This window comes from Pan paniscus, chromosome 13 (assembly GCF_029289425.2).
Source record: "Pan paniscus chromosome 13, NHGRI_mPanPan1-v2.0_pri, whole genome shotgun sequence".
NCBI classification, from domain to species: domain Eukaryota; kingdom Metazoa; phylum Chordata; class Mammalia; order Primates; family Hominidae; genus Pan; species Pan paniscus.
The window spans coordinates 135,673,569-135,699,327 of NC_073262.2; the positions used below are offsets into that span (position 1 = coordinate 135,673,569).

Genomic DNA, 25,759 nt, shown 5'->3' on the forward strand with positions numbered 1-25,759 from the left:
CCTCTGTCACCTAGTTACCACTTGATAAAAGGTAATTGTTGCTGTTTGTCATGTCCAAGAAGAAGCAGTCTTCTTCTAGTTTTAGAAAGAGTTCTGAAGGACTGAGTATTTAATTTTTATCAAATGCCTTTTTAATATCTATTGTGATGATTATATTATACCCCTTATTTCATTTACTGGTAAAATAATTTTATATATTTATATTTGGTTTATATATATATATGTTAAACCATTTTGCATGATTACAATGAACTATTCTTGATACAATACTTTTTATTGTACTCTGAAACTTATTTAGGGTTTTTATATATGTATTCATAGTTGAGGTTGATTTACCTGATTTTGGTTATGTTATGGTTTTAAGAGTCATGTATATTTTACAAAATATTCTGGAGGCATTTATGTAGCATAATTATTATCTGATTTTTGAAATACTTAAAAAAAAGTTGGTAAAGCCACTTCTTCTCAATGCCATTTATACAGATAATTCTTTAATAATTACTTCAATTTATTCTTTAGTGTTGAATTGGTCTTGTTTTCTATTTCCTCCCATGTCACTTCTGTTAAGTTATACGTAATTTTCAGAGAACAATCTATTTGTTGAGATTTTCAAAATTTCTGGCAAACAATCATGCATAGTTTTGTATAACTGTAAGTTTTCTCTTTTATTGTGGCCGTCTTCATTTTCTCATTTCTAACTGTTTGTGGTGCCCAGGGTCCTGGCAGGAAATAGATGGCATGTTCAACAGGAGTGATAAAGACAGGAATGGCAAGGCAGCCAGTGGCTGGCACCCTCAGGATCCATTCCCACCCCTGAACTGAAGAGGCAGTGGCCAGAGCTGTGTCACCAGAACCTGGCAGGGCTGCAGCTAGGAGACTCCAGAGGTGGAGTTCTGTCCCTGCAAATCTGCAGCAGGCAGGGTGGGGTCAGTGGAACAAATCAGCCCATCCCCCCTTCACTCACCCTGCTGGTGCCTCGCTTCAGCCAAACCTGGGTAAAGCAGCCCCCGGAGATTTGCTGGCTGCACGGGGCAGGTGGAAAAGGGTAGAGAGTGGGTCTCGCTGGGGGAGGGGAGGCAGGGAGAGGCTGTCCAGCTCACTCGCATTTGTTTCTTTCCTTGATTCTGTTTGTCACAGGTTTGTCCATTTAATCTCCTACTTTTCAAGTGACAGGCTCTTAGGTTGGTTAATCTCTTCTGCTTTTTGTTTTTATATTCTAAAAAATGATCTCTGGACCGGACACAGTGGCTCACGCCTGTAATCCCAGCACTTTGGGACACAGTGGCTCACGCCTGTAATCCCAGCACTTTGGGAGGCTGAAGCAGGCGGATCACCTGAGGTCAGGAGTTCAAGACCAGCCTGGCCAACATGGTGAAACCCCATCTCTACTAAAAGTACAAACATTAGCCGAACATGGTGGCGGGTGCCTGTAATCCCAGCTACTCCGGAGGCTGAGGCAGGAGAACAGCTTGAACCCGGGAGGCAGAGGTTGCAGTGAGCCGAGATCGAGCCATTGCACTCCAGCCTGGGCGACAAGAGCGAAACTCAATCTCAAAAAAAAAAAAAAAAAAATCTCTGTCTTTTCAGGAAGCCCTGTTGCATCTGTAGGACTGAGATCAGCTTCTGTATTTCTCTTCTTCCCTCTCTTTTTTAAATCTTTGTCTTTTCCTCTAGTACCACTTTCTTGAGTGTGTCTTTTTCCTTGTTCACTTTCTCCAATCCATAGCTGCTATTTCCTGCCTCTGTTGTGTGTTAAATTCTGACTCTAAACGTCCCGGCTGTTCCCTAACGGTCAGTTTCCTTTATCTCAGTTTGCTCAATTTTCACAATCAATCCCTCCAATTTCTGATATGCAGTGGTCTCTCGAATCTTCCTGAGTTCACAAATCAGACTTGTCCAGAATTTATTTTTATCAGTGATTCTATTTAAGATGGAAGTAACTCCCTGGAGTCCTTAGGAAAATGCCCTTTTCTGGATGGTGACATGTTTTCATAGGTCAGGTGATTTTTCTTTTCTGACAAAGAACTGTCGAGAACAATTGGATCAGATTTGTTCAGAGATGGGAGTGGGTTAAAACGACTGGCACTGGATGGGAGATGACAATTCAAGATCCAGCCGGTGGTGGGGCCAGAGATGAGGGTGCGGTGAGACACACAGAGGATGGGCTCCCTCCAAGGGTGGAGAGGGGGCGCCTCATACCTGGGTCTTGTCTTTGAGTAGCTGTCAGACGAGGAATAGCCCGCTGGACCCTCAAGCTGTTGTGGGGGTGCTCAGCCAGCTCCCAATAATACTCGGTCAGCCTCACCTCCATCTCTCACCTCCTGGCCAGCTGAGCCACCTGTTAATGCTTTCTCCCTTCTGGAGGGGTCCAGGTTAGCAAGAAATGGCCTCTTTTCATTCATCAACTTTAGCTTTCTCTCTGGCTGTGATTCTTCAAGGTTTGGAGTGGCGAATGGTGAACAGTTTGTTTCCCAAGGTTGCCACACATTTTCTTGTCCTTCTACATTGGTGCAAATAGTTTTTTGTGTGTGTTTTTTTTTGAACGCAGGGTTTCCAGCCCCCGTTCTCCTACCCCATCTTGTCCAGAAATCTGCAGAAACACAAGTCTTAAGAAAGTGCAAAAACACAGACAAAAACATTAGAAATTAGAAATGATACGTAACAAGAGTCACAAAAGGATTTAAAAGCAATTACAGGAGCAGATCAGCAAAGCAAGATAGGAACACAAAGAGGTTCTTGAATTTTATAGTTGGATTCTCTGTCTCTCTGTGGGTCTGTCCATGGTGAAGATGTTCCTGGGTCTGGCTGTCAGTGTTCATTTGGCTAGGAATGGCCATACAGAAATGCTAAGATTTATCTGAAAGAATCAAACACGATGATGTTTCTTCCTACTTCCACGGGCTTGTCCTCCCATATTAGAGTAGAACTTCTCGTACTACATCAGGGTTGACCTGGTCCAGAAATGCTCTTCTACTGAGAAGCACCTTCCTGCCTCTTCTTTGCCTCCACATTCCGCACAGGGTGGGCACCTGTCATCACCCAGCACCTGTGGGAGTCACATGGGAAATTGGCTGTAAGCCCCCCTTCATTTGGGAATGGAACAAATCTCATTTGTTAGCAGAAGGAAGTACTGTTGGGCCCAGTGCTATCCTAACCCAGATCTCCAATGGGAATAATCCTGATCTGATTACTCTGAAAGGCCATCCAGTCACTGGGAGGAGTCTCAGCTGAGAGCCAGTGTTAGCGTAACAAGGTGTTAACCAAATCACCACAAAGAGCTGGGGAAGGGCTGGGCGGGACCCACTGCCCCCAAAGAGCAGTGAGCATGTTTTCCAGGTTATGTTCCAGGGCAGCAATTGCCAAACACTATTTAGTTGTAGAATCTTTGCTTTAAACATTTTGCATGCAAGATATTGTGTGTGTGTGTGCATGTGTACATACACATATGCATGCAGGCATGTTACATGTATACACATGTATGCATATGTTGTGTGTGCACATGTATATGTGTGTGTGTGTGTATATAGGACCAGAGTGAAGTACAAACTGCTGGTGGGGTGGCAGGCCAAGTGAGCACCTTCCTCCACCGCTTGGCAGAGTCCCCACACCCATGGAATACAGTTTGGTACTACTGCTCACCCAACGACTTGCGTGTGGCGGGGCTGATGGGGTGTGTGTGGGGTGGTGCTGTATGTTTTCCCTTGAAGGTTGAAACTGATTCAGCCCTGGGGGTCAGAATGTCCAGCCCTGTGCATTGGCTATGCAGGGTCATTAACATCTGCTGAGATGTTACTGTCTAAGGGGGAAGTATCTTCTTCCTGTTATACTAGCTTTTGAATTCTGATCTGTTTTGGTAACATGGAGCTGTTTCTTTGTTTCAGTGTTTCTAGAACATCTTTGAAAAAGCCATAAAGGTTTGTCTGCCACACTTGATTGAACCAAAAAGGCTTTCCTGTTCTGTGCGCCTGCCTCTGACTCTCCCTTCGTGACTATGTTCTTTCTCTCTGTCTACAGGCTGATGTTTGGGCTGGCTGGAGCTCTTCCACAAGTCAGCTGCCCTCAGCCAAATAAGAGGCTGTTCTCACCCCTCACCTCATTTGCATACCTACAGGAGGAAGTGCCAAGGGAAGAGAGCATTGAAAAATAAGAGCACAGCAGAGTTGAGCTATCTCCACATTTGTCTGGCAGGCTCTGCAAGGGGGATTGAGGCCAGTGGTTCTCTGTGTCCCAGAGGTGTCCCTGGGAGATGTAGTGTCACTGGACTAGAGATTCATCCTTGCTGTCTCTGATGCAAGACGATTGTATCAATTCAGGCTCTGGAGGTAGGACAGGGAGCAGAAGGATGGGGACTACAGCCATGGGAGAAAGACAGAAAAATCACCTTTTCTATGTGAAGTGAAGAGACATGTGGAAGTGAAATTACTCAAAATTCTTTTTAAGTACCCATGATGCAAAAGCCATAAAATAAAATATTGTAAAATTAGCCACATAAAATTGTAAAACATCTACACAGCTTTAAAAACAACCTGTTAAAAATAACTCCAAAATATATTGTAGCATATATCAGAGTCTTATTCATAACTAAGCAAAAAATGATACCAAAATAAGCGAGTCAAAGACACAAAAGGGAATTCACAGAAAAAGAAATACAGATAACTAAACATGAGAACATGCTGAAGGACTTTTCTCATAAAGAAAGGCAAATTAAAGCAAGTTATCATTCTCACCTCTCAGATTTGCAAAGATTAAAAGGTCTGATAACAGCCAGTTGGCAGGGTGTGGGGAAATAGACACATTCATATCCGGTTAGTAGGAGAAAAAAAAGGCCACAACTTCACTGGAAGACAGTTGGTAGTCTCTATCAAAATAGCAGATCTCCAGGTCATTTAGCCAGCTGTCACCTTCTAGTGATTTATCTACAATCACTAATAAACGTCAACACGTGTACAGCACATGGTGAAACATGATGAAAATAGTAATAAACCATCTCTCACTTGGCTTGAGAAGACCTCTATGATCTTTTTTGGTGAAAAAAACAAATTTCAGAAAACGGTATATATAGTATGATATTATTGGCATCTAAAAAGATATGCATATATAATCTTGTGGGTATGTTTAAAATTTCTGAACTTACTTACAAACAGGAATAGGAAATCTAAGAAGAGGGGCTCATGGGAGTGGGGAAGGAGATGTTTATTTTTTATTTTATATCTTTCTGTATGGTTTTCATTTTTTAAAGTTAGTATATATTTTAAAAAATCTAGTTAAACAGGGTCAAGTGAAGTGGCTCATGCCTGTAATCCCAGCACTTTGGGAGGCCGAGGTGGGTGGATCACCTGAGGTCAGGAGTCGAGACCAGCCTGACCAATATGGAGAAACCCCATCTCTACTAAAAATACAAAATTAGCTGGGTGTGGTGGCACATGCCTGTAATCCCAGCTACTTGAGAGGCTGAGGCAGGATAATTGCTTGAACCTGGGAGGCAGAGTTTGCCGTGAGCCAAGATTGCGTGCCATTGCACTCCAGCCTGGGCAACAAGAGCAAAACTCTGTCTCAAAAAAAAAAAAAAAAAAAAAAAAAACCCTCTCTACTAAAAATACAAAAATTAGCCAAGTGTGATGGCAGGAGCTTGTAATCCCAGTTACTTGAGAGGCTGAGGCAGGAGAATTGCTTGAACCTGGGAGGCAGAGGTTGCAGTGAGCCGAGATCGTGCCACTGCACTCCAGCCTGAGTGACAGAGTGAGACTCCGTCTCAAAAAAAAAAAAAATCTAGTTAAACAAAACATACCAATAACATTTGTAAATGCTCAGTGGAGTGCCTGTACCTGAGGGGGTGAGTGTGTGGAGCTTCTACACTGAGGCACTGGCTTCATTACAGAGGCTGGTCCTGTCTACAGGGCTCTACGGGCCAGGCGAGCCTTCCGGGCTCAGGAGAATCTTAAGTAGCAAAATGGGGCAAGATTATGGTGGGTGAGAACAGACCAGCAGCTTTAAGTAAGAGCCTAAGATCCAAATAGCTTTCCCTCGATCTCCTGACAGCCTTCTGGCCTCAGCAGCCGATGGATTCCATGGGTGTTAGCTGCTGCCAGGGTTTCAGCAGGCTGAGGGCCACCCCAGTGTGCCCCTCTCCCAAGGTGCTAGCACTTGACAGCCCCCTTTTCCTCTCACAGGTTTTAGGAAAGTGAAAAGTACCATCTCCTCCTCACATTAGAGATGACTGTGCCAAAGGAAGGTAGAGCTTCTAGAAAGAGAAGAGAATCTGGGATTCCTAGGACCTTCTTGTTAGAAACAACCCCAAGACTTGCTCTCCAGCTGCTGGGGCAAATCCAGGTCTCAGCAAGGCTGGTGGCCAACCCCTGGGAGATAATCCACGGGGCATAGTGTCCAAGAGGATGAAGCCATTTGGGGGTGGCAGGGAGCTCAGCGGGAACGAGGTGCTGAGTGATCCCTGCCCCTGACAGGTGGCCCCTCTGTGGCTGTGCCTGGCTTTCCATTCACCATAGGCCGCTCTGCTTGGGCCCACTGGAGTCGTGTTTCTTCTTCAAACACCCCCTCTTTTTTGTTGTTTTTTTGTTTTGTTTTGAGACGGAGTCTCGCTCTGTCGCCAGGCTGGAGTGAAGTGGCATATTCTAGGCTCACTGCAACCTCCGCCTCCTGGGTTCAAGTGATTCTTCTGTCTCAGCCTCCCAAGTAGCTGGGACTACAGGCGTGCACCACCACGCCCAGCTAATTTTTGTATTTTTAGTAGAGATGGGATTTCACCATGTTGGCCAGGATGGTCTCAATCTCTTGACCTTGTGATCCACCCATCTCAGCCTCCCAAAGTGCTGGGATTACAGGCGTGAGCCACCGTGCTTGGCCTGCAAACACCCACTCTTGCTCTATCTTCTTGGCAGCCGAGAGGTTAAGAAAGCCCCTCCATGTGGCAGACTCCTTTAGATCAGACCCTGTAGCTGCCGGGTCCCCACCTAAATGACACCCCCCCCACCTTTTCCTGGTGCTCCCTGAGTGCAGAAGCAGTGGGGGAATAAGAGTGCCTCAGCCCACGATTGCTGGACGTCAGGACTCACCTCCATCTTAAGAGAACGGTCAGCTCTGAAATTCAGAGACTTTGTGTCCAGATTCCTCAAGCTGTGTCAGGAAGTCTTGTCTTTTCAGTTAAGAGGAAACCGGGTCTTCCTGCATGGGTTCTAATAAAGTCTTTGATCTATTTCAGGTATCGGAATTGCGTTTACACTTACAGAATTCTGCCCAATGAAGACGATAAATTCACTGTTCAGGTGAGTCCTTTATAAACCTAGAAATCTGAACCTGACTTCAGCCGATACTGGCAGAGAAAGGGTGTAAACGATGAGGAAGAAAGCGCACGCGCAGGTAGCCGGACGTGAAGGCCTGGCTGAGCCTGGCTTCCTCCCAGGTGTCCGTGGGGTGGCTTAGCTGGTAAACTGGGGCCCTCCAAGTGACCCTGCTCTGTGACATGACGGAGTTGCATGCCGCAGGCTATTTGTGGTCCATGGGTATGAAGAGGAAACGAAGGTGAAGCAGACTGTCCAGAGATGAAGGGAAAGGAGGGGCTGTGGCTTGGCCGACTGTTGTCTTCAGTCTCTCAAAGGAGAGAGAGGAAGTGGCTCAGGAGGGAGAGAAGGGAGGTGAACTTACAGGAGAACAGACCGTGTTTTCTGAGGGGCTGCGAGACTAGCACAAAACAGTGCCTTTCCATTTGTAGAACTCTGTTCTGTCCGAGGCTGGTGCTCACTGCATCTGATTTCACCAAGCAAAGTCAAAATGTGCAAAACTTGCAGTTCATTTTTTAATATTTTTTATTTTTGAGACAGAGTTTCACTCTTGTCACCCAGGCTGGAGTGCAGTGGCGCCATGTCAGCTCCCTGCAACCTCCACCTCCCAGGTTCAAGTGATTCCCCTGCCTCAGTCTCCCTAGTAGCTGGGATTATAGGTGCCCGCCACCATGCCCGGCTGATTTTTGTATTTTTGGTACAGATGGGGTTTCTCCATGTTGGCCAGGCTGGTCTTAAACTCCTGACAGCGAATGATCTGCCCACCTCGGCCTCCCAAAGTTCTGGGATTATAGGCATGAGCCACCCCGCCGGGCTGCAGTTAAATTTAAAAACAAAAATCAGCTGCACCCGTCCAAGCCCGGGAAGGCCACCCTAAGCACGGTTTACTAAAGGCTTTGTTTCGCCACAAAATGTGACAACTGAGTGTGTGGAAGCCAGGAAAGCTATTGTTATCTGGCTGCATGAAGAGCACGTGGAGGTGGCAAGAAGGAAGGAGACAAAGTTTCCACATCCCGGGTGTGTGTGTGTGTGTGTGTGTGTGTGTGTGCGTGAGAGAGAGAGAAAGAGAGAGAGATGCTCAGTTCTCAGGGACTAGAGTAAGAGGCACAGCAGTGCATCCATGTCCCAAGCAGAGTAGCCGGGGTCGACAAAGGTTTGGATATCATGTCATGGAAGAGCAATGACGGCGTTGGAGGAGTTTGGTTGAAAAGAAAGTGGAAGTGGGAGGGGAGAGGCAGGGTACACTCTTCAGTTTCAAAGCTTGAAGGGAATGATTCATTTTGTGCGAACTAGGATGCAGTAGTAGACAGGGAGCTGGACTCAAGGTGCGGGGAGACCACAGGCAAGTCCCTGGGGGCAAAAATCCTCCAGAAGTTGTCAAGAGGGAGAGCGTGGTGAGCAGAACGCCCCTCAGGAAGACAGATTATGAGGATGGAAGGAATTGCTTCGAGGAGCGATGTGATTGAGAGAGGCCCAAGGGGCATGTGTGATGCAGCCCGGTCCAGGGGCGTTTGCTGCGAGGCCTCCTTAGGAGATGCGAGTTTAGGCTCAAGCAGAACCACTCCCTGCGTAGTTAGGCTGGCATTGCTGCCGGCTGCCTCATCCTCCTGCCCCTGTGTCCACTGCAGCCTCTAAGGCACATCTGCTGAAGGCTTTCCACCGGCCTAGGGCGCCCGCAGGTTTGGCCTGGTTCTTAGCAGTCACCAGGAGCAGATGTTGGCACACCTAGTACAAGAAGGTCCTTTCCAGTGCTTGGCAGCTATTTGCCATGGGAATGTCTGTCTCTGACATGGGCTCTTCACCATGTGTGGGATGTGAGCAGCGGAGGGGAGCCCTGTCTGGGGCAGGCAGTTGGCCTCAATGACCTCTACCATTTTTTTCAAGTCTAGGAGGGCATGAGCTTTTCTGGCAGAGTTGGCATCTGTGATAGGTGGTTTGCTGAGAGGAGTCGGCACACTCTCTTAAGTTAAAAGTGGTCGATGCTTTTGATCTTTTTTCCCTTTGTGGTTTCTTCTCTTCCTTCAAAGTGAAGAAAACTTTAAGTATGACTGGAAAAGACATGACTCTGTGGCTTCTAGTAGAGTCGGCACCCGCCGCCTGTAAATGTGTAGACTGCGTCTCCGGTTTGCCCCTCTCTGTCACCATCATACTCTTGCTACTGTGACGTCTTGTGACCCTGGGAACTGCTGATGAAATCCGGGGCCTCATCAGGCTACTGGGCAGGGGGTGGTGGTGGTGCAGGGAACAGAAACTCGCCTTGGCTGACTCTGTAAGGCGTAAGGGGTGGGCGGCCTTTGTGGAGATGTGCAGAGCCAGGAAGGAGAAGGCCGCCCTAGGGCCTTGGAACCAGAAGAGCATGGGGTCTGCACGCAGCTTCTCCCGTGGATCAGCTCTTCTCTGTGGGGCCGCTCTTCCCAGCCAGCAGCCTTCCTTCTCAGTCCCCAGTCCTAAGAAGGAGTCTGATGGTTCAGCCTCCACGGCTTTCTCCGCATGAGCCACTCAGGGGCTGCCAGTCTGTGTATGAATCGGCTGTCTTGGAGCAGGTACCCCCCTCTGCCTCTCGGAGATGGGGACAGAGTCGTGGGTGCAGCGTGGCTCCTTAAGGTCTCCGCTCAGCCAGGACAGTGGGCGGGCAGCTTTCAGAGAAGATGGGTGGCTCTGCTGGACATATCTGCTCCTGACCCCGGCACTAGGTCTGTGACCTCTGCAGTAGCTGACATGGTACAGGGAGCTGTGGACCTAGGTGGTCTGAAGAGGTTTTCCTTCAAGGTGAATTAAAGGGGAATTCTCATAGGATTCTCCTAGGTGGACTCACCTATGAAAATCTACCTCCAAGAGTAAATGACAGCAGACGTCCACTGAGGACCAAGTGCACACTCATGCCCAATTAAGCAGACTCAGAGCCCTTCGGGGAAGCTTTAGCAGTTATTGATCTCTGCCTATTTTAACTCAAGTTCCTCTTTTCATGTTGAGGCAAAACCTCACAGTCTTTTCTGAGCTTAGCCACAGTTTCTAAATAACTCATTCCTGACACCTGAGCCTGTTCAGTGCCACCAGAATACGAGGCTCCCCAAAATAAGAATCTGGCCTGAAATTTTGCCAAGTGAAGCACCGAAAGGCTTTCATTGTTTCTTAGTTTAGTAACTTTAGCTCTTTTCCTGGGGACTTCTGTTCTCTTGTCAACACCAAAGATCTCATCTTTGTTCTTTGCAGACTAACTTCATGGAGTTGGCCCACGTGTCATAGCCCATGACAGCCCTGTATCAATCAGGGAGAGGAACTGCCTCACCTGGGGGACTCTTTTCTCTCGCTCCATCTTTCACAGACTTAAAAAAAATCCGAGATGGGAGGGCAGGATGCAAACTGTAACTTCATCCAACCCCCTCGTTCTAAATATGAGTGTTGCTGAGAACTGCGGAAGTTGGAACTCACAGCCAGGCCTCCCGGCCTCCCCGGCTAAGCTTTCTTCCTTCCAACCCAGAAGGTGTTTCCAAGCCTGTCTGGAGTCCCCTGGGGAAGGATGAGCCCAGGACTCTGCCCAGAGGGACAGGGAGACAGGGCAATGTGGCCTCTCAGAGAGCTTGGCCTCTTGCCCTTCACATGGTTATAGATAATATTTGATCCCAGGTGGCATCTGTCCCTTGTGGTAAATCAGTGAGGTGCCCCTAGAATGAAAGCAGACTCCATTCCCGGCTGGGATCTGGGTTCAAGTCCAATTTGGTCAGCGATGTGGCCTTGGGCAAGGACTGCCAAGAAACTGCTGGAAAGTAGAGATCACACACATACCTCCCAGCACAAGGAAGCTGCTGGGGAGGAGGGTGGAGACAGCAGGGAGCTGGAGGTGCTTTAGAGCATTCTAGGCAGTGCTGGGAGTGGTGGGGAAGGAGGGGTAAATTTTGGAACTCCATCTCCCTCAGCTCTGCTCTTTGGGCTATGGGCTTCATGTCTTCAGGGACCTGAGTACACTCTGGAACTGTTAAGCAGCTGTTCAACAGCTGCTGTGCCACTCAAACCCTGAGAACCTTCTGGACTCAGCTTGCACTGTTTTTCCTGGTTGGGGGAGGGTTGGGGCAGTGCTCTGAGCCCTGTGTGAGGCCAGATGAAGGCAGAACGGCTCAGTCCCGCAGGCCTGACTGTCCCACACCAAGAGAGTGGGTTTCTTGTAAAGCCAAAACTCCTTTCTTGACTTGGAAAGGGAAGTGACTCTCCCCTAAGAGAAGCGGTGCCTATCTTGAGCTGCTCGCTGCAGACTGAGCTGGGAGGCTGCTGCTGCCTTTGAAATGGCCCCTCTTTGGGAAAGTAAGGAAGAGTCTGAGGTCCTGCAAGCCGCCCTCATGGGCCAGCTCCAGGGTGGCCAGGGAGGCCTGGAGTGGCCTCAGACGTGTCGCATAAATGGCTGTCTCAAACCTAGGGCCACAGTTGAAGCAAAAGAGGCCCTTCGGCTCCACCCTACAACCTTTTGGCCCTTGTGTCCTTTCTAACATCCCTCCCACCAAGAGGAATAAAGCAGAAAATTAGAACTACCCATAATCCCCTATCACGTCAATGTTCTCTGTGAACTTCCTGTCTTTTCTTGAGGTTGAGATTGTATCTAGGATATTGATTGTTTCAGTCAAGATGGGAGCACCCCCAGGTGTTTTTCTGTTTTGTTTTGTTTTGTTTTTGAGACAGGGTCTTGTTCTGTAGACCAGGCTGGAGTGCAGTGGCGTGATCTCGGCTCACTGCAACCTCTGCTCCCAGGCTCAAGCAATTCTCCCACCTCAGTCTCCTGAGTAGCTGAGATTACAGGTGTGCACCACTATGCCCAGCTAAATTTTGTATTTTTCTGTAGAGATAGGGTTTCACTATGTTGCCCAGGCTGGTCTCAAACGCCTGGGCTCAAGTGATCCACCCGCCTCAGCCTCCCAAAGTGTTGGGATTACAGGCGTGAGCCACCACGCCCAGCCACACTCCCAGGTTTTCATGCAAGTTTAGATGAAGAGTTAGAAAATATCTATCTCATAGACCCTTTCATTATTCTTTCCCGATTTGGAAGAAAAAATCCAGTGGTCTGAGCCATTCCGGTGAGTTCTAAAGAAGAGACACTTGTGACTCAAGTCCCTGGTCCCTGACAGTGGCTGTCACGTATCTCTGGGCGACATGGCTTTTGGAGAGGGAAAACAAAACAACTTTCTAAAAGCTGTTCCGTCACAAGCATCCGGGAGGTGAACGGTTGAGCCATTGTTATTAAGCTCAGGAAGCGAGTGGCAGCTGTTATTGTTCTGAGTGGTCACTGAGTGAAGTAAAGATTCCGTCTGAGCCGCCGGGCAAAGGATGTGGCTCTAACACACTTCCTGAAGTTGCACAACAAGGGGCACAGAGAAGGTTCAGGGCACAGAAGCCTAGCACGGCCAGGGCTGCCCTGTGTGGGCTCCACAGCCATGCCAAGGACAATGGGCCCCAAGGGGGTCCGTGCTGGTGGAGGGATTCCTTTATGCTCTGACACTCACCTTCTAGAAGCCTGCATTTTGAATTGGTTTTTCTGTCTACTGCAGAATATGGACAGATCTATTTTCCAAGCCTCTGAATATCTCAAAACATCTTTAGTTGTCTACACATTCAAGAGTAATTTGATAGATATAAAATTCTTGGAACCAACTGTTCGCTCAAAATCCTATACGAGGTACAGCACTACCTTCAAGAATGTAGTGTTACAGGCTGGGTGCAGTGGCTCACGCCTGTAATCCCAGCACTTTGGGAGGCTGAGGCAGGTGGATCACCTGAGGTCAGGAGTTTGGGACTAGCCTGGGCAACATGGTGAAACCCTGTCTCTACTAAAAATGCAAAACTTAGTCGGGTGTGGTGGTGCATGCCTGTAGTCACAGCTACTCCGGAGGCTGAGGCGGGAGGATCGCTTGAACCTGAGAGGCAGAGGCTGCAGTGAGCTGAGGTCTCACCACTGCACTCCAGCTGGGTGACAGAGCAAGACTGTCTCAAAGAAAAAAAAAAAGAATGTAGCGTTATGAATAGTTCCGAGTACAAAATCCAAGGCCAAACTTGTGCTGGTTCCTATAGAGGGGACCCATTTTTTTCTTTTTTTCTACTCTGAAGCCGGTGGGAATTCTTTTCCAGTGTCGTCATTTTCCTTTCATTGATAGTACCTGCAATGTGTTCGGCTTGTTCACTTTGCAAACTCTGTTCTTTGACACAAAAGACCTTTCTTCTGTTAGGTCTTTGAGTAAGTTTTTATTCCAGCTCTTCTGGCATCTTTCTTCTAATCCCCTGAGAAAGCCAAGCCTCCCCCCGTTTTCTAGCCCCCTGGGGTACACATGCCCTTGTGACTGAGCAGCCCCTCCCTCTTGTGTGGCTGCAAGATCCCTAATCCCTTCCCCAGTCTGTCAGAGAATTCTGGAAAGAGTATCCATGCCATTTGTCATCTCTACCTCCAAATGACTGTCTTTATTTTCTCCCCATCCCCACTGGCCATTTTGTCCTTGTTTCTCCATGTTCCAGAGCCTTCTGGTTCACCTTGCCCCAGATCATGGGCCTGTTTCCTGTCTTTGTTACCCAAGGCGGTCTAGAACTAACATCAACATGCACCATGTAGCCGATAAGTTTAGACTGGGGAATGGGATGCAAGTGTAACCGACGAGATGTGAAGAGAAGGGCTTTGTGGGCTTCTCGTAAAGGTCTGTTTGTCTTAAAAACAGACATAGGGATAAGATAGCCTCTTTCTTTCTTTCTTTCTTTCTTTCTTTCTTTCTTTCTTTCTTTCTTTCTTTCTTTCTTTCTTTCTTTCCTTTTTGAGACAGAGTTTCACTCTTGTTGCCCAGGGTGGAGTGCAATGGCATGATCTCGGCTCACCACAACCTCTGCCTCCTGGGTTCAAGTGATTCTCCTGCCTCAGCCTCCCAAGTAGCTGGGATTACAGGCACCTGCCACCATGCCGGGCTAATTTTTGTATTTTTAGAAGAGATGGGGCTTCACTATGTTGGCCAGGCTGGTCTCAAACTCCTGACCTCAGGTAATCTGCTCGCCTTGGCCTTCCAAAGTGCTGGGATTACAGGCGTGAGCCACCGCACCCAGCCAAGATAGCCTCTTTCCTGCCTTTGGAAGCTGCCATAGGATGTGATAGCTGGGTCTCTGCTGCTGCCTTGGAACCATGAGGAGAAGTAGCTGGCGAGTGAGGCCAACACACGGAAAGGAGAAGTGAACCTGGGTCCTGGATGATGCCCTTGAATTTGCTGAACAGAATGAAGCAAACTGGGATCTGCCCTGCCTCTAGATTTTCTGTTTTGTGAGTTAATTAATTCCTTTTTGCTCAAGTTAGTTGAGTTAGGGTTCTCTAACAGCTAAAAGTGTCCTAACTTACAAAGGTTTAAACTATCCCAGGGGAGTTTCAAAGCAGAAAAGTGAAAATTTCAAATTGAATATCGAGTTTCACTGCACCAAATGCCCATGAGCTACGGTCTGACAACACAGTCTCTGGGTCTTCCTTCTCCTTAGCCTGTGTCGTGTTTCTGGGACCTGCTCCAGCCCTGTCCCAGACATTCCTAATGACTTATGTTCCTGTCAGACATCCTTAGGCTCAACATCTCTTTCTCTAACCCTGACCAGAAAAAGCACAAAAATCAATCAGTATTTTAACAATGTCTGTGCACTGGGGAGGCATGATTTCTTGCTTATTGCAGAATGGTTTCACTTCTCATCTTGACTTTGCCCTTCGAGATCAGGTTCCGGGTCTAATTGTGTCTGTCAGATTTGCAAGAGGCCACTTCGGGTTTGCCAAATAGAAGAAAGTCTTTCTGAGAGGCCTCACTTGATCACCCCAGAAAAATAGTCACCCCACCCTTCACCTGTTGCTCTTTAACCCCTTACCCTCCTTTCTTTTCTTTGTGGCACTTGTGACTACCTGATTTTATATTTTATTTATTTATTTATTTATTTATTTGAGACGGAGTCTCACTCTGTCACCAGGCTGGAGTGCAGTGGCACAATCTCGGCTCAGCTCACTGCAACCCCTGCCTCCCGGGTTGAAGTGATTCTCCTGCCTCAGCCTCCCGAGTAGCTGGGACTACAGGCACATGCCACCACACCCAGCTAATTTTTGTGTTTTTAGTAGAGACAGGGTTTCACCATGTTGCCCAGGATGGTCTCGACCTCTTGACCTTGTGATCTGCCCGCCTCAGCCTCCCAAAGTGCTGGGATTACAGGTGTGAGCCACCGTGCCCAGCCCTGAGGTATTTTAAAATATACATTTTTATATTGACTTATTTATCATCTATACTAGAACTATTCCTAGCATGTAGTGAGTGCTTGATAAATACTTATTGAATGAATTAACTCTTCTGCCACCATTAAGAAGATAGGAAGTGCTACAGGTTTCACTTAAAATTATGATTTATCTCACCCTTGCTGTAGTTATCAATCTTAAATTTGTCCTCCACAGGATCCGCCGTTATCTATTGACTTGCTTTTCATGCCTTGGTCAACTTCCTCTGCATTCGAGACGGGTTCTCTTTTCTGGACTCAGTTCTGCTGTAGCTCCCTCCAAAGTGGATCCTCATTTCAGCATTGAATTGAGCTCCTCATTTTTTTTTTCTTGAGACAGTGTCTCGCTCTGGCCCCCATGCTGGAGTGCAATGGCAAGATCTCGGCTCACTGCAAACTCTGCCTCCTGGGTTCAAGCGATTCTCCTGCCTCAGCCTCCCAAGTAGCTGGGATTACAGCCATGCACCACCACCCCCCACTAATTTTTTGTATTTTTAGTAGAGACGGAGTTTCATCATGTTGGCCAGGCTGGTCTCAAACTTCTGACCTTGTGATCTGCCCGCCTCAGCCTCCCAAAGTGCTGGGATTACAGGCATGAGCCACCGGCCCGGCCGAGGTTCTCATTTTGTTGCAAGCCTGCCTTGCCTAGCTGATCTTCATGTTTCACTGGCCCTGTTGTCTGTTCATCTTTCTCCTCTTCCTGGGATTTTCACTCCTGGGTCATAAAGGCCTTGCCTTTTGACGTCCACGTGAGGCTGCCGATGCTTCCCGAGATGTCCCGAGACAAGTTCCTGCAGCCGCGTTTCCAGAGAAGGCTCTTCCTCGGGTCTTCAGGGTGGTGTAATGTCCTAGTTCCCTCGGGGAAGCAGTTTCTTCTCTCAAGCTTCTGTTTCCTCCTCAGAAACAGTGGGGGCCAGCAGTACTTCTCTCCTGTGGAGATTTTGAGGACTAAAAGAGATGGTTTATGTAAACATGCAGCTCATGTCTGACACGTGACTCCATGGATGACTGTTTTAAAATGGCGAGGACGCACAGAGGCCAGTCAGCTCGCTGACACCAACACGGGGTCACCGGGCAGAGGCCCCGGCCCATGACTGGCCAAGAGCTGGGGACACCAGGCACAGGGGAAGGAGAAAGGGCTGAGACTTTGGGACACAAAAAACTCAGGAGTCCTGGGATTGGCAGCAAGGCTGTCCAAAGGGGCCTTGAAGAGGAGGACAAGTGCCTGGAAATCCTGACTGGCCCTGGATCGGGGCCCAGGCGCGAGGGTCATGGAGGACAGAGGCACCAAGTAGGGCCCCTAGACCCTGTCTGCCTTGGGACCCTCTGAGAACTAAGAACTGTGACAGCGTTACAGCCATATGTCCCGACTATATCCCTTAAGGGTCAGGGGTTGTCCTGTGCCTGCTCACTGGGCATACGTCACTGCTGCTTTGGATAACTGAGGAAGACAGAGGCGGGGTGAGGGCGAGGGTGGATGCCTGGGGTCCCACCAGGTGACAAGAGAGAGCCTTGAGGACACGGGAGGGACCAGCGGGAGGCCCCACAACTCCCACCTGGGGCCTATCTTATCATCCCTTTCTGGCCTGGTTCCCTTTCGTTGAGCCCCTGTCAGGAGCTAGGCAGTTCATCCGTGTTCTTTAATCCTGGGGGAGGGTTTACTGCTATTGTTGCTATGATCACTATTCCCATTTTTAAATTCAAGGAAACAAAGGCTCAGATGAGATAACACTGTTTGCCTGTTTCATAAAACTTGTGACAGAAGAGGGATGTCATTGGAGCCATGCTGTGGCTCTGTGCCCTGCAGCCTGGGGCGCTGGGCTGGAGGGTGAGCTTCACACAAAGGCTACTGGCCTTTGTTTCTCCAACCACTGGAGGTTCCCCAGCTATGGAACCAGCTAAGGGCTTTGCAGTATTTGAGCCATGATCCTTCCTGAATGAGACCCAAGATGACTCTACTTTTAAGCCAAGTCCAGTGAGCGTTATAGCCGTATGTCCTGACTATATTCCTTGAGGGTCAGAATGACAGCTTAGAGATTCCCGACAGCTCATTCATTTATTCAGTGAATATTAATTGGGAACTGAACAACAGCCACCCTCAAAGTCCCTCCTTCATAGGATGTTCGGTCTAGAGACCAATGACAAGCAGTTTTCAAGATTAGCCTCTGAACCCCAGATTTTTACATCTTGAGGGAGAAGCATCTCAGGAAACTTCTACAGTGCAAGGAGCTCCCCTCAAGTGGGAGGAAATGAATGGCCCAGCCATGCCTTCCAAAGAACCATCTGAGAGGGGCCCAGTCCCTCTTCTGTGCTTCCAAACAATCCCCCCGCTCAGCGTCCACATCCTCGCATTGTGGGGTGGTAGGCGACCCGGTGTCTGTCTCCCCCAGTGAGCTGTGGAGGCCTTGAGAACAAGGGTGAGGGTCTCAGTCCCCCGAGTGTCTGCCCTTGGGCACAGGACAGAGGATGCGTCGCCATCCCCTGAATGAAAGGCCCAGCTGGACCTGGCTTGAGAAGAGGCTTCTATTGACCACTCAGTGCCCACAAAACCTCTGAGGTTAATTTTAGTCTGCCCTGTTCTTAGCACACTGTATTTCATTTTGAGCAACCCCAGGAGAGGAAAATCCAGATTTCTCTCTCAAATGTTGAATTAATCCATACACGAGCAGTTAGTGATTTTTATAAAGAGATTCGCCATGGAAGAGTACTTCTCTCATTTCTGCTCTTCCTGGCTGTCTGAGTCAAGAGACCCTGCCAGGCTGGTGGCCATCAGGATGCCCAACCCATCTCTCCCCCATATTTATGCCCTTCATGACTGGCAGGAAAAAGGATCTGAAATCTTGAAATGGAGAAATGTGTTTTCCAAAATCCAAACATCTCACAAATATATGCTATGAAGACCCTAAAAAGAGTTCTCAGCGCCCTCACACAGACACAAGGACAGAACACGAGAACATAGTCCCAGCCTTTAAAGAGAGAAAACGGACATTCCAACAAGCAGATTCAAAGTCACTCGGGGTCGGGCACGGTGGCTCATGCCTGTAATCCCAGCACTTTGGGAGGCCAAGGCAGGCGGATCACCTGAGGTCAGGAGTTCGAGACCAGCCTGGCCAACATGGCAAAACCCCATCTCTACTAAAAATACAAAAATAGCCGGGTGTGATGGTGCACACCTGTAATCCCAGCTACCCAGGAGGCTGAGGGAAGGAGAATTGCTGTAACCTGGGAGGCAGAGGCTGTAGTGAGCTGAGATCGCGCCACAACACTCTGGCCTGGGTGACAAGAGCAAAACTCTGTCTCAAAAAAAAAAAAAAAAAAAAAAAAGAAGTAACTTGGAAGTCTACAAGAAAGATACCACTGGCTGCTTGGGAAACCAGACGATAGAACTGCTTTCTCCCCTGACGAAGGCGCTGGGGAGATACTTACTCTTATGACACTAAACACCTTCCTGCCCCAGGGTCTTGGCACCTGCCCTGCCTTGTGCTTGGGACTCCGTCCCTCAGGTCACTATGTGGCTGACTGGCCAACAGGATTCCTCCAAGGCCTTTTCCCAGGTCTTCCCATCTAATATCATGCCCTGTCCCATAGCCACTCCTTATTGCACTCCTGTTTTTTCTTCATAGCCCTTATCGCTGTCTGCAAGGGGATTTGTCTCCATTGCCACTATAACAAATTTCAGCAAACAGAGGGGTTTAAAACAACACAATTTATTATCTTGCAGTTGTGCAGGCCAGAAGTCCAGAAGCTCTCACTGGGCTCAGGTCAAGGTGTTGGCAGAGCTGAGCTCCTTCCAGAGGCTTCAGGGGAAAAGCCCTGTTCTTGCCTTTTCTGGTTTCTAGGGGTCACCTGCATTCCTTGGCTCATGGCCCATTCCTCTGTCTTCAGAACCAGTAATGGCCCGTCAGGTCTTTCTCATAATGCCGTTTCTAGGGCTCTGACTCTCTGACTCCCTCTTCCTCTTATGAGGACTCTTGAATGTAGATTGGGAACAGCTGAATAATTCAGGATCCTCTCCCAACCTCGAGGCCAGCACATGAGCAACCTTATCTCCCTCAGGCCATGGTACATAACAGCCACAGGTTCCAGGGATAAGGAGGGCTTGGGAGGCGGAGGCCGTTATTTTTTCTACCGCAGCAACTATCTTGATTCTGTATTGACTCACTCATTTATTATCTGTCTCCACCACGAGGATGTAAGACTCACGAGAGCCAAGACCTTGTCCATCTTGCTCTCCACTATCTCTGTAGCACCAGAAGGATGCCTGGCACAGAGTAGGTGCTCAGTAAACATTTGCTACATGATTGAATGAAGGAGTAAATTTGCAATACAAACGAAGCGGGAAAGGCCAAGGAGGGAAGGAGAGTGGAGACCCCCAAAGCTTTCCTGTTCCGAAATTATCTGATTCATTCTACAAGATTAGCAAAGCCTCCCAAGATGTAGGCGTTCAGGGCCAATGTTTCATAATCAGCTCTGCAAGGTTGCCGCTGGGTCTGGGATGAGGCAGGTGGGCGGCCGGAGTGACTGGGGGCCCGAGCTGCCAGGCTTATCAGGGAGCTGTCCCAGGCTCTGCCCCCTCGGGCAGCTTCTCTCCAGGCTGCTCCCAGGGCTGGGGACTCTGGGCTTGTCTGCCAGCTGTCACTTCTGTCTTCCCCAGAGTACCTCAAGAGTTTTATGAAAAGAAAAGAAGCAAGCTGGAAAGAAGAGCATCTCAGGGATATGTAATTAAGGATAAAAATATCCCTCATAGGCTCTGGGCAATGGGGAAAATGGAGATTGCTTGCGTTCCTGGGCCCAGTGGAACCACTAGGGCTTTTGAAACATAATGATTAGGGCAGGTTTTTAGCATTGATGAGCCTGTGCAATGATGAATGCCATCTATACGGGTGTGCGGTGCCAAAAGATGTGTGGTTAAGTTCTCGAAGGGGAGGAGTTTAAATGGAGCTGCATGTAAATACAGGACCTTTGCTTGGGGTGAGAAGGAAAGGGGAAATGGAAATAGCAAGGGGACGAGCTTCCTTAATTGCATGTGGCAGAAGGAAACGGCTATTTCAAAGGCAAACATTGAACGTGGGAGGTGGAGGAGGCCTTGGATGCTCCCAACAGCATCCCTTTATCCCTCAATCTCCCGTCCCTTCTTCCATCTTGAGACAGGCCAAGGAGCCCCAGGCCCATCACTGTCAGTGGCTCCCACGTAGCCAGGGGTGCTCCCACCCCAGCCCCCAGCACCCCTACAGCCATCTTCATTCCTCAGCCCCACCTGACACGTTGCCCCTGACAGGGCTTAGTAGATTTCCGCTGGATGAAAAAGGCATGGGTGAAAGAATCTTGACTCTAAGATAAAAATGGTTACCCAGGAAGAAACAGAAAGAGAAATTAAAGAATGTGTCTTGAGAGAAATGGAACAATAAGCAGACTTCAACCTGAGGGCTTTGTGAAGTCAGGGTCTCCTTCACATGGTCTGACGGGCCACTGCATTCCTCTCTTGTCTAATCTTTCTTTTCTTTTTTTGGACAGAGAAGGATTACGGCAGATTAATATTGATAATTTCTGCTTTTTCTCTTAGGGCAGTAGTGAGGGTGAGGAAGTTCAAATCGAAAATACAAAACAGAAGTAAAATCCCCTGACATGGAAATAAGCCTTCCTTCTTGGGAAACTATCAGTGTAAATATGTTTCTCTAAAAGGTAACTTTAGAGTCTGGAATATATTTGACATCTTAAAAATGGTCTTCAAGACTTTATGGTAAGGCCAGGTGCGGTGGCTCATGCCTGTAATTTCAGCACTTTGGGAGGCTGAGGCAGGCAGATCATTTGAGGTCAGGAGTTCAAGACCAGCCTGGCCAACATGGTGAAACTCTGTCTCTGTCTAATTCAAAAATTAGCCAGGCATGGTGGCGAGTGCCTATAATCCCAGCTACTTAGGAGGCTAAGGCACGAGAATCGCTTGAACTCGGGAGGCTGAGGTTGCAGTGAGCTGAGATCACGTCACTGCACACCCCAGTCTGGGCGACAGAGTGAGACACTGTCTCCAAAAAAAAAAAAAAAAAAAGACTTTATGTTAAGCTCATCAAGTGTTCAATGAGGCATTTGTTAGAGATGGTAGAGATGGACAGTCTTCAATTTTGGGGTGAAAAGATTTGCAAAAATTTGTCAATAATAATGTGATGACGTCCAGAGCTGGTCCCACCACTGGCTCTCTCCTGCCACCTGCCCAGTGGTGGCTTCAGGCCACACTCCCTTGGCAGAAGAACATGCTATGCATGCCTCCTGAGCACGCTTCTTCTGCCTCCTGGCCCGTTTTCCCTGTGCTTCTCCCTGGAGTCTGAGAAACAGATGTTGCCGTGGTCCCCTGCCTGGTAGAGCCCAAGAGATTCTCTACAGCTGTGCTGGCCAGTGCTGCAGCCACAGGCCACATGGGGTCACAGAGCACTTAGAATATACCCCCTCCCCCCCCAAAAAAGAGAATGTCCTATATCTCATAATTTTATTGCACATTGAAATCTTAATATTTTGGATATATTGGGTTAAATAAAATACATTCATCAAATTGATTTTATCCCGATGTTTAAAAACTCCTAGGCTGGGTACGGTGGCTCATGCTTGTAATCCCAGCACTTTGGGAGGCCAAGGCAGGCAGATCACTTGAGGTCAGGAGTTCGAGACCAGACTGACCAACATGGTGAAACCCCGTCTCTACTAAAATTACAAAAATTAGCCGGGCTTAGTGGTGCATGCCTGTAGTACCAGCTACTCCGGAGGGTGAGGCAGGAGAAATGCTTGATCCCGGCAGGTAGAGGTTGCAGTGAGCTGAGATTGCCCCACTGCACTCCAGCTTGGGCAATAGAGCAAGACTCCATCACAAAAAAAAAAAAAAAAAAAATTCTAAAATCTGGCTGCTAGAAAATTTAAAATTGTATATAAGGCTCACATTACATTTTCACTGGGCATCATTGCTCTAGAACCTTGCTGCTCAGAGTCTGGTCCACAGGCCAGCAGATCAGCATCACCTGGGAGCTTGTTGGAAATGTGGACAATCAGGCCCCAGACCCGGGAATTCAGAATCAGCATTTGAACAAGATCCCCAGGTGATCCTGAAGCACATTAGGGTTTGAAGACCATGTGTGGGTGGGGGGAATGGCAGTCAGTCTCACTCACCACGGGAGGGAGTGCAAATGCCGACAAATGCTCTGGAGGGCAAATTGCCAATGTCTATCAACATCCGTAATGTCTGGGTGCAGTGAGGAATGTTCTCCCACCCCTAATTTGTCCAACAAGTCACATGGACAAAGACATATATACGAGGACACCCACTGCAGCATTATTTCAAATAGGGGTCAAAGAAGAATCCTAACAAACAACCTCATGTTGCCTAGGTTAGCATTCAACCTAACCATGATGAAGAGGGAACTGCTTAAATACACTGTGGTCCAGCCAATGGAAGACTATGCAGCTGCTTAAAAAATTAAAGTAGAGCTGTGTGTAATGAGTTGGAAAGATTTCAAACATTAATAAAAAAGTTGCAGGGTGATATTGTTGTAGGATAGTTTTTGGTTTTTGTTTAAGGGATAGATTATATACACAAGATTGCACATACATAAGAGTGTTGAGATAGAACTTGTATTTTAGAGATAGGGTCTCACTGTGTTGCCCAGGCTGTTCTTAAACTTCTGGGCTTGGCCAGGCGCAGTGGCCCACGCCTGTAATCCCAGCACTTTGGGAGACCGAGGCGGGTGGATCACCTGAGCTCAGGAGTTCGAGACCAGCCTGGCCAACATGGTAAAACCCCATCTCTACTAAAAATACAAAAATTAGCTGGAGGGGGTGGTGGTGGGCACCTGTAATCCCAGCTACTTGGGAGGCTGAGGCAGGAGAATCGCCTGAACCTGGGAGGCAGAGGTTGCAGTGAGCCAAGCCATTGGACTCCAGCCTAGGCAACAAGATTGAAACTGTCTCAAAAAAAAAAAAAAAAAAAAAAAAAAACAACTCCTGGGCTCAAGCAATCCTCCCACCTCGGCTTCCCAAAATGGAGATAGAACTTTTAAAACAATTTTTTTTTTACATTTAAAAGTTATATCTCAGCTTGGTCAAAAAAAATTAAAACAGTACCAAAGGAAATACATAGGAAATAGAGATCCCCTTCTCCTATTGGTAACCCTAATGGCCTGCAAATCCCCCACCCTAGTCCCACTGTTGACAGTTTCTCAGATACTGTTTTCATATGTTTTATATATTTATATTTGTTTTTGTAAATAGGATAATACCATATACACTGTTCTGCGATTTGCTTTCTTCCCTTAGCAATCTGTCCGTGAGATGGATCCAAGTTCATTCATGCATCTTTTGTGCTTTTTAACAGTTGAACGATAATGGATGGATACATAGATGATTTTCTTTTTTGTTGTTCTCACTACAAAAGACAGATGCTACAATAAGCAAGGCTTGCTTGTGACTGTGCATACAAGCTTTCTCCAACAAAAACTATTACTGGGTTGAAGGAATGCGTATATGATTGTAAAATACTGCCAAACTGCTTTGCCCGGGGCTCTTCCGAGTGACCTTCTCACCCAGTGTCTCTTGGTCCTCATGATGCTCACGCATCTCAATTCTGGACATTACCAGTGCCTGTAATTTTCAGCAGACAATGAGTGAAATATGTGATCGCAATATTTTATTTTGCATTTCTGTCATTAGAAATGACACTAATGACCCAGGCGTGGTGGTTCATGCCTATAATCCCAGCACTTTGGGAGGCAGAGGTGGGCGGATCACCAGAGGTCAGAAGTTCGAGACCAGCCTGGCCAACATGGTGAAATGCCAACTCTACTAAAAATACAAAAATTAGCCAGGCGTGGTGGCGCATGCCTGTAACCCCAGCTACTCAGGAGGCTGAGGCAGGAGAATCACTTGAACCTGGGAGGCGGAGGTTGCAGCGAGCCGAGATCATACCACTGCACTCCAGCCTGGGTGACAGAGCGAGATCCCATCTCAAAAGAAATGACACTGAGCCTATTTTCATATATGCATTCACCATTTGTGTTTCTTTTCCTGTCAATTGCCTATTTATATTCTTTTTCCATTTTTTCCTTTTTAAAAATATTTCTGATTTTAAAAACCCTTTATATGTTTTGTATATTAATTTTGGGGGTAAGTTATATGAAAATATTTTCTCCAGCCTGCAATGTGTTTAAACATTGTTTATGGTGCGTTTTGTCACGTGGAAGTTTAAAACCATTAGGTAGTCAAATGTTTTCATTTACGGATTCTGAGTTTCGTGAATCACCCATCCCAATATTATTTATTTAGGGAAAATACTATTTTCTTCTAACAATTTTTAATGTGTTTTTATGTTTAGCTCTTTATTTATTTTTATGTTTGGTATAAAATAGGGACTATAACTTCACCGTCCAAATGGATAGCCAACACCGTATTGAATAGCCCATCCTTTTCCCATTGATTCACAATGCCATTATATCATGTGCTAATTTCCCCCATAGTCCTAATCTGATTTGAAACGCCTCCTCCTGTTCCATTGATAGATTAATCTACTCTTGACCCAGCTGCATAGGTTTAATCACGGTGGCTTTCTTGTGTGTTTCCTTATCTGGCAGACTAAGTTCCCATTTATTATTCTCATTAGTCCTTGCTTGCCATGCATTTTCTTTTCCAGGTGAATTTTAAAATCAGCTTGTCAAGTTCTCTGAAAAAATCCCAGTTGGAATTTTGTGCAATTACATGTAATTAATAGGTTAACTTATAAATAACTTATGTTCTTATAACATCAAGTCCTTCAATTTGAGATCATGGTTTCTCTCTCCATTTATTCAGCTTTTCTTTTATATCTTTTTTCTGCTTTCTCCATATAGTTCTTAAACCTGCTCTGTTACTGAGTGTGATGTAGCTTTAATTACCTTTGCAAACAGAATCTTCCTTTTCCATCATGACATTTTCTGGTTAGGTTTTGTGGGTATCTAGGAAAGTGATAGTTTCGGTAGGGTACTCTTAAATATCTGTCTGAATTCTCTTATTCATTTTAATAGTTTCTGAATTTATTCTTTTGGCTTCCCTAGGTAAATGATCTTGTTTTGTGCAAATAATGGCAGACTGTCTGTTCCTTCCAATGCAACTCATTTAGGGACAGGGGAGTTGTTCTGAACTGTTTTTTGCTGGCTGGGACCCGCCGTGCAATGCTGCAGATCAGTGGCATGGTGCTTTTGGTT

At 47.3% G+C, this 25,759-nt stretch overlaps 1 protein-coding gene across 2 annotated transcripts in view; it reads left to right on the forward strand.

Annotated features, from left to right (window-relative positions):
* INPP5D (inositol polyphosphate-5-phosphatase D) overlaps nucleotides 1-25,759 on the forward strand; it is a 148,968-nt gene that overhangs the window by 12,110 nt on the left and 111,099 nt on the right. For both annotated transcript variants that reach the window (XM_003813132.4, XM_008965726.4), the window contains exon 2: nucleotides 7,217-7,280. In XM_003813132.4, coding sequence (XP_003813180.1) covers nucleotides 7,217-7,280 — 64 coding nt within the window. The remainder of the gene's footprint in view (nucleotides 1-7,216; nucleotides 7,281-25,759) is intronic.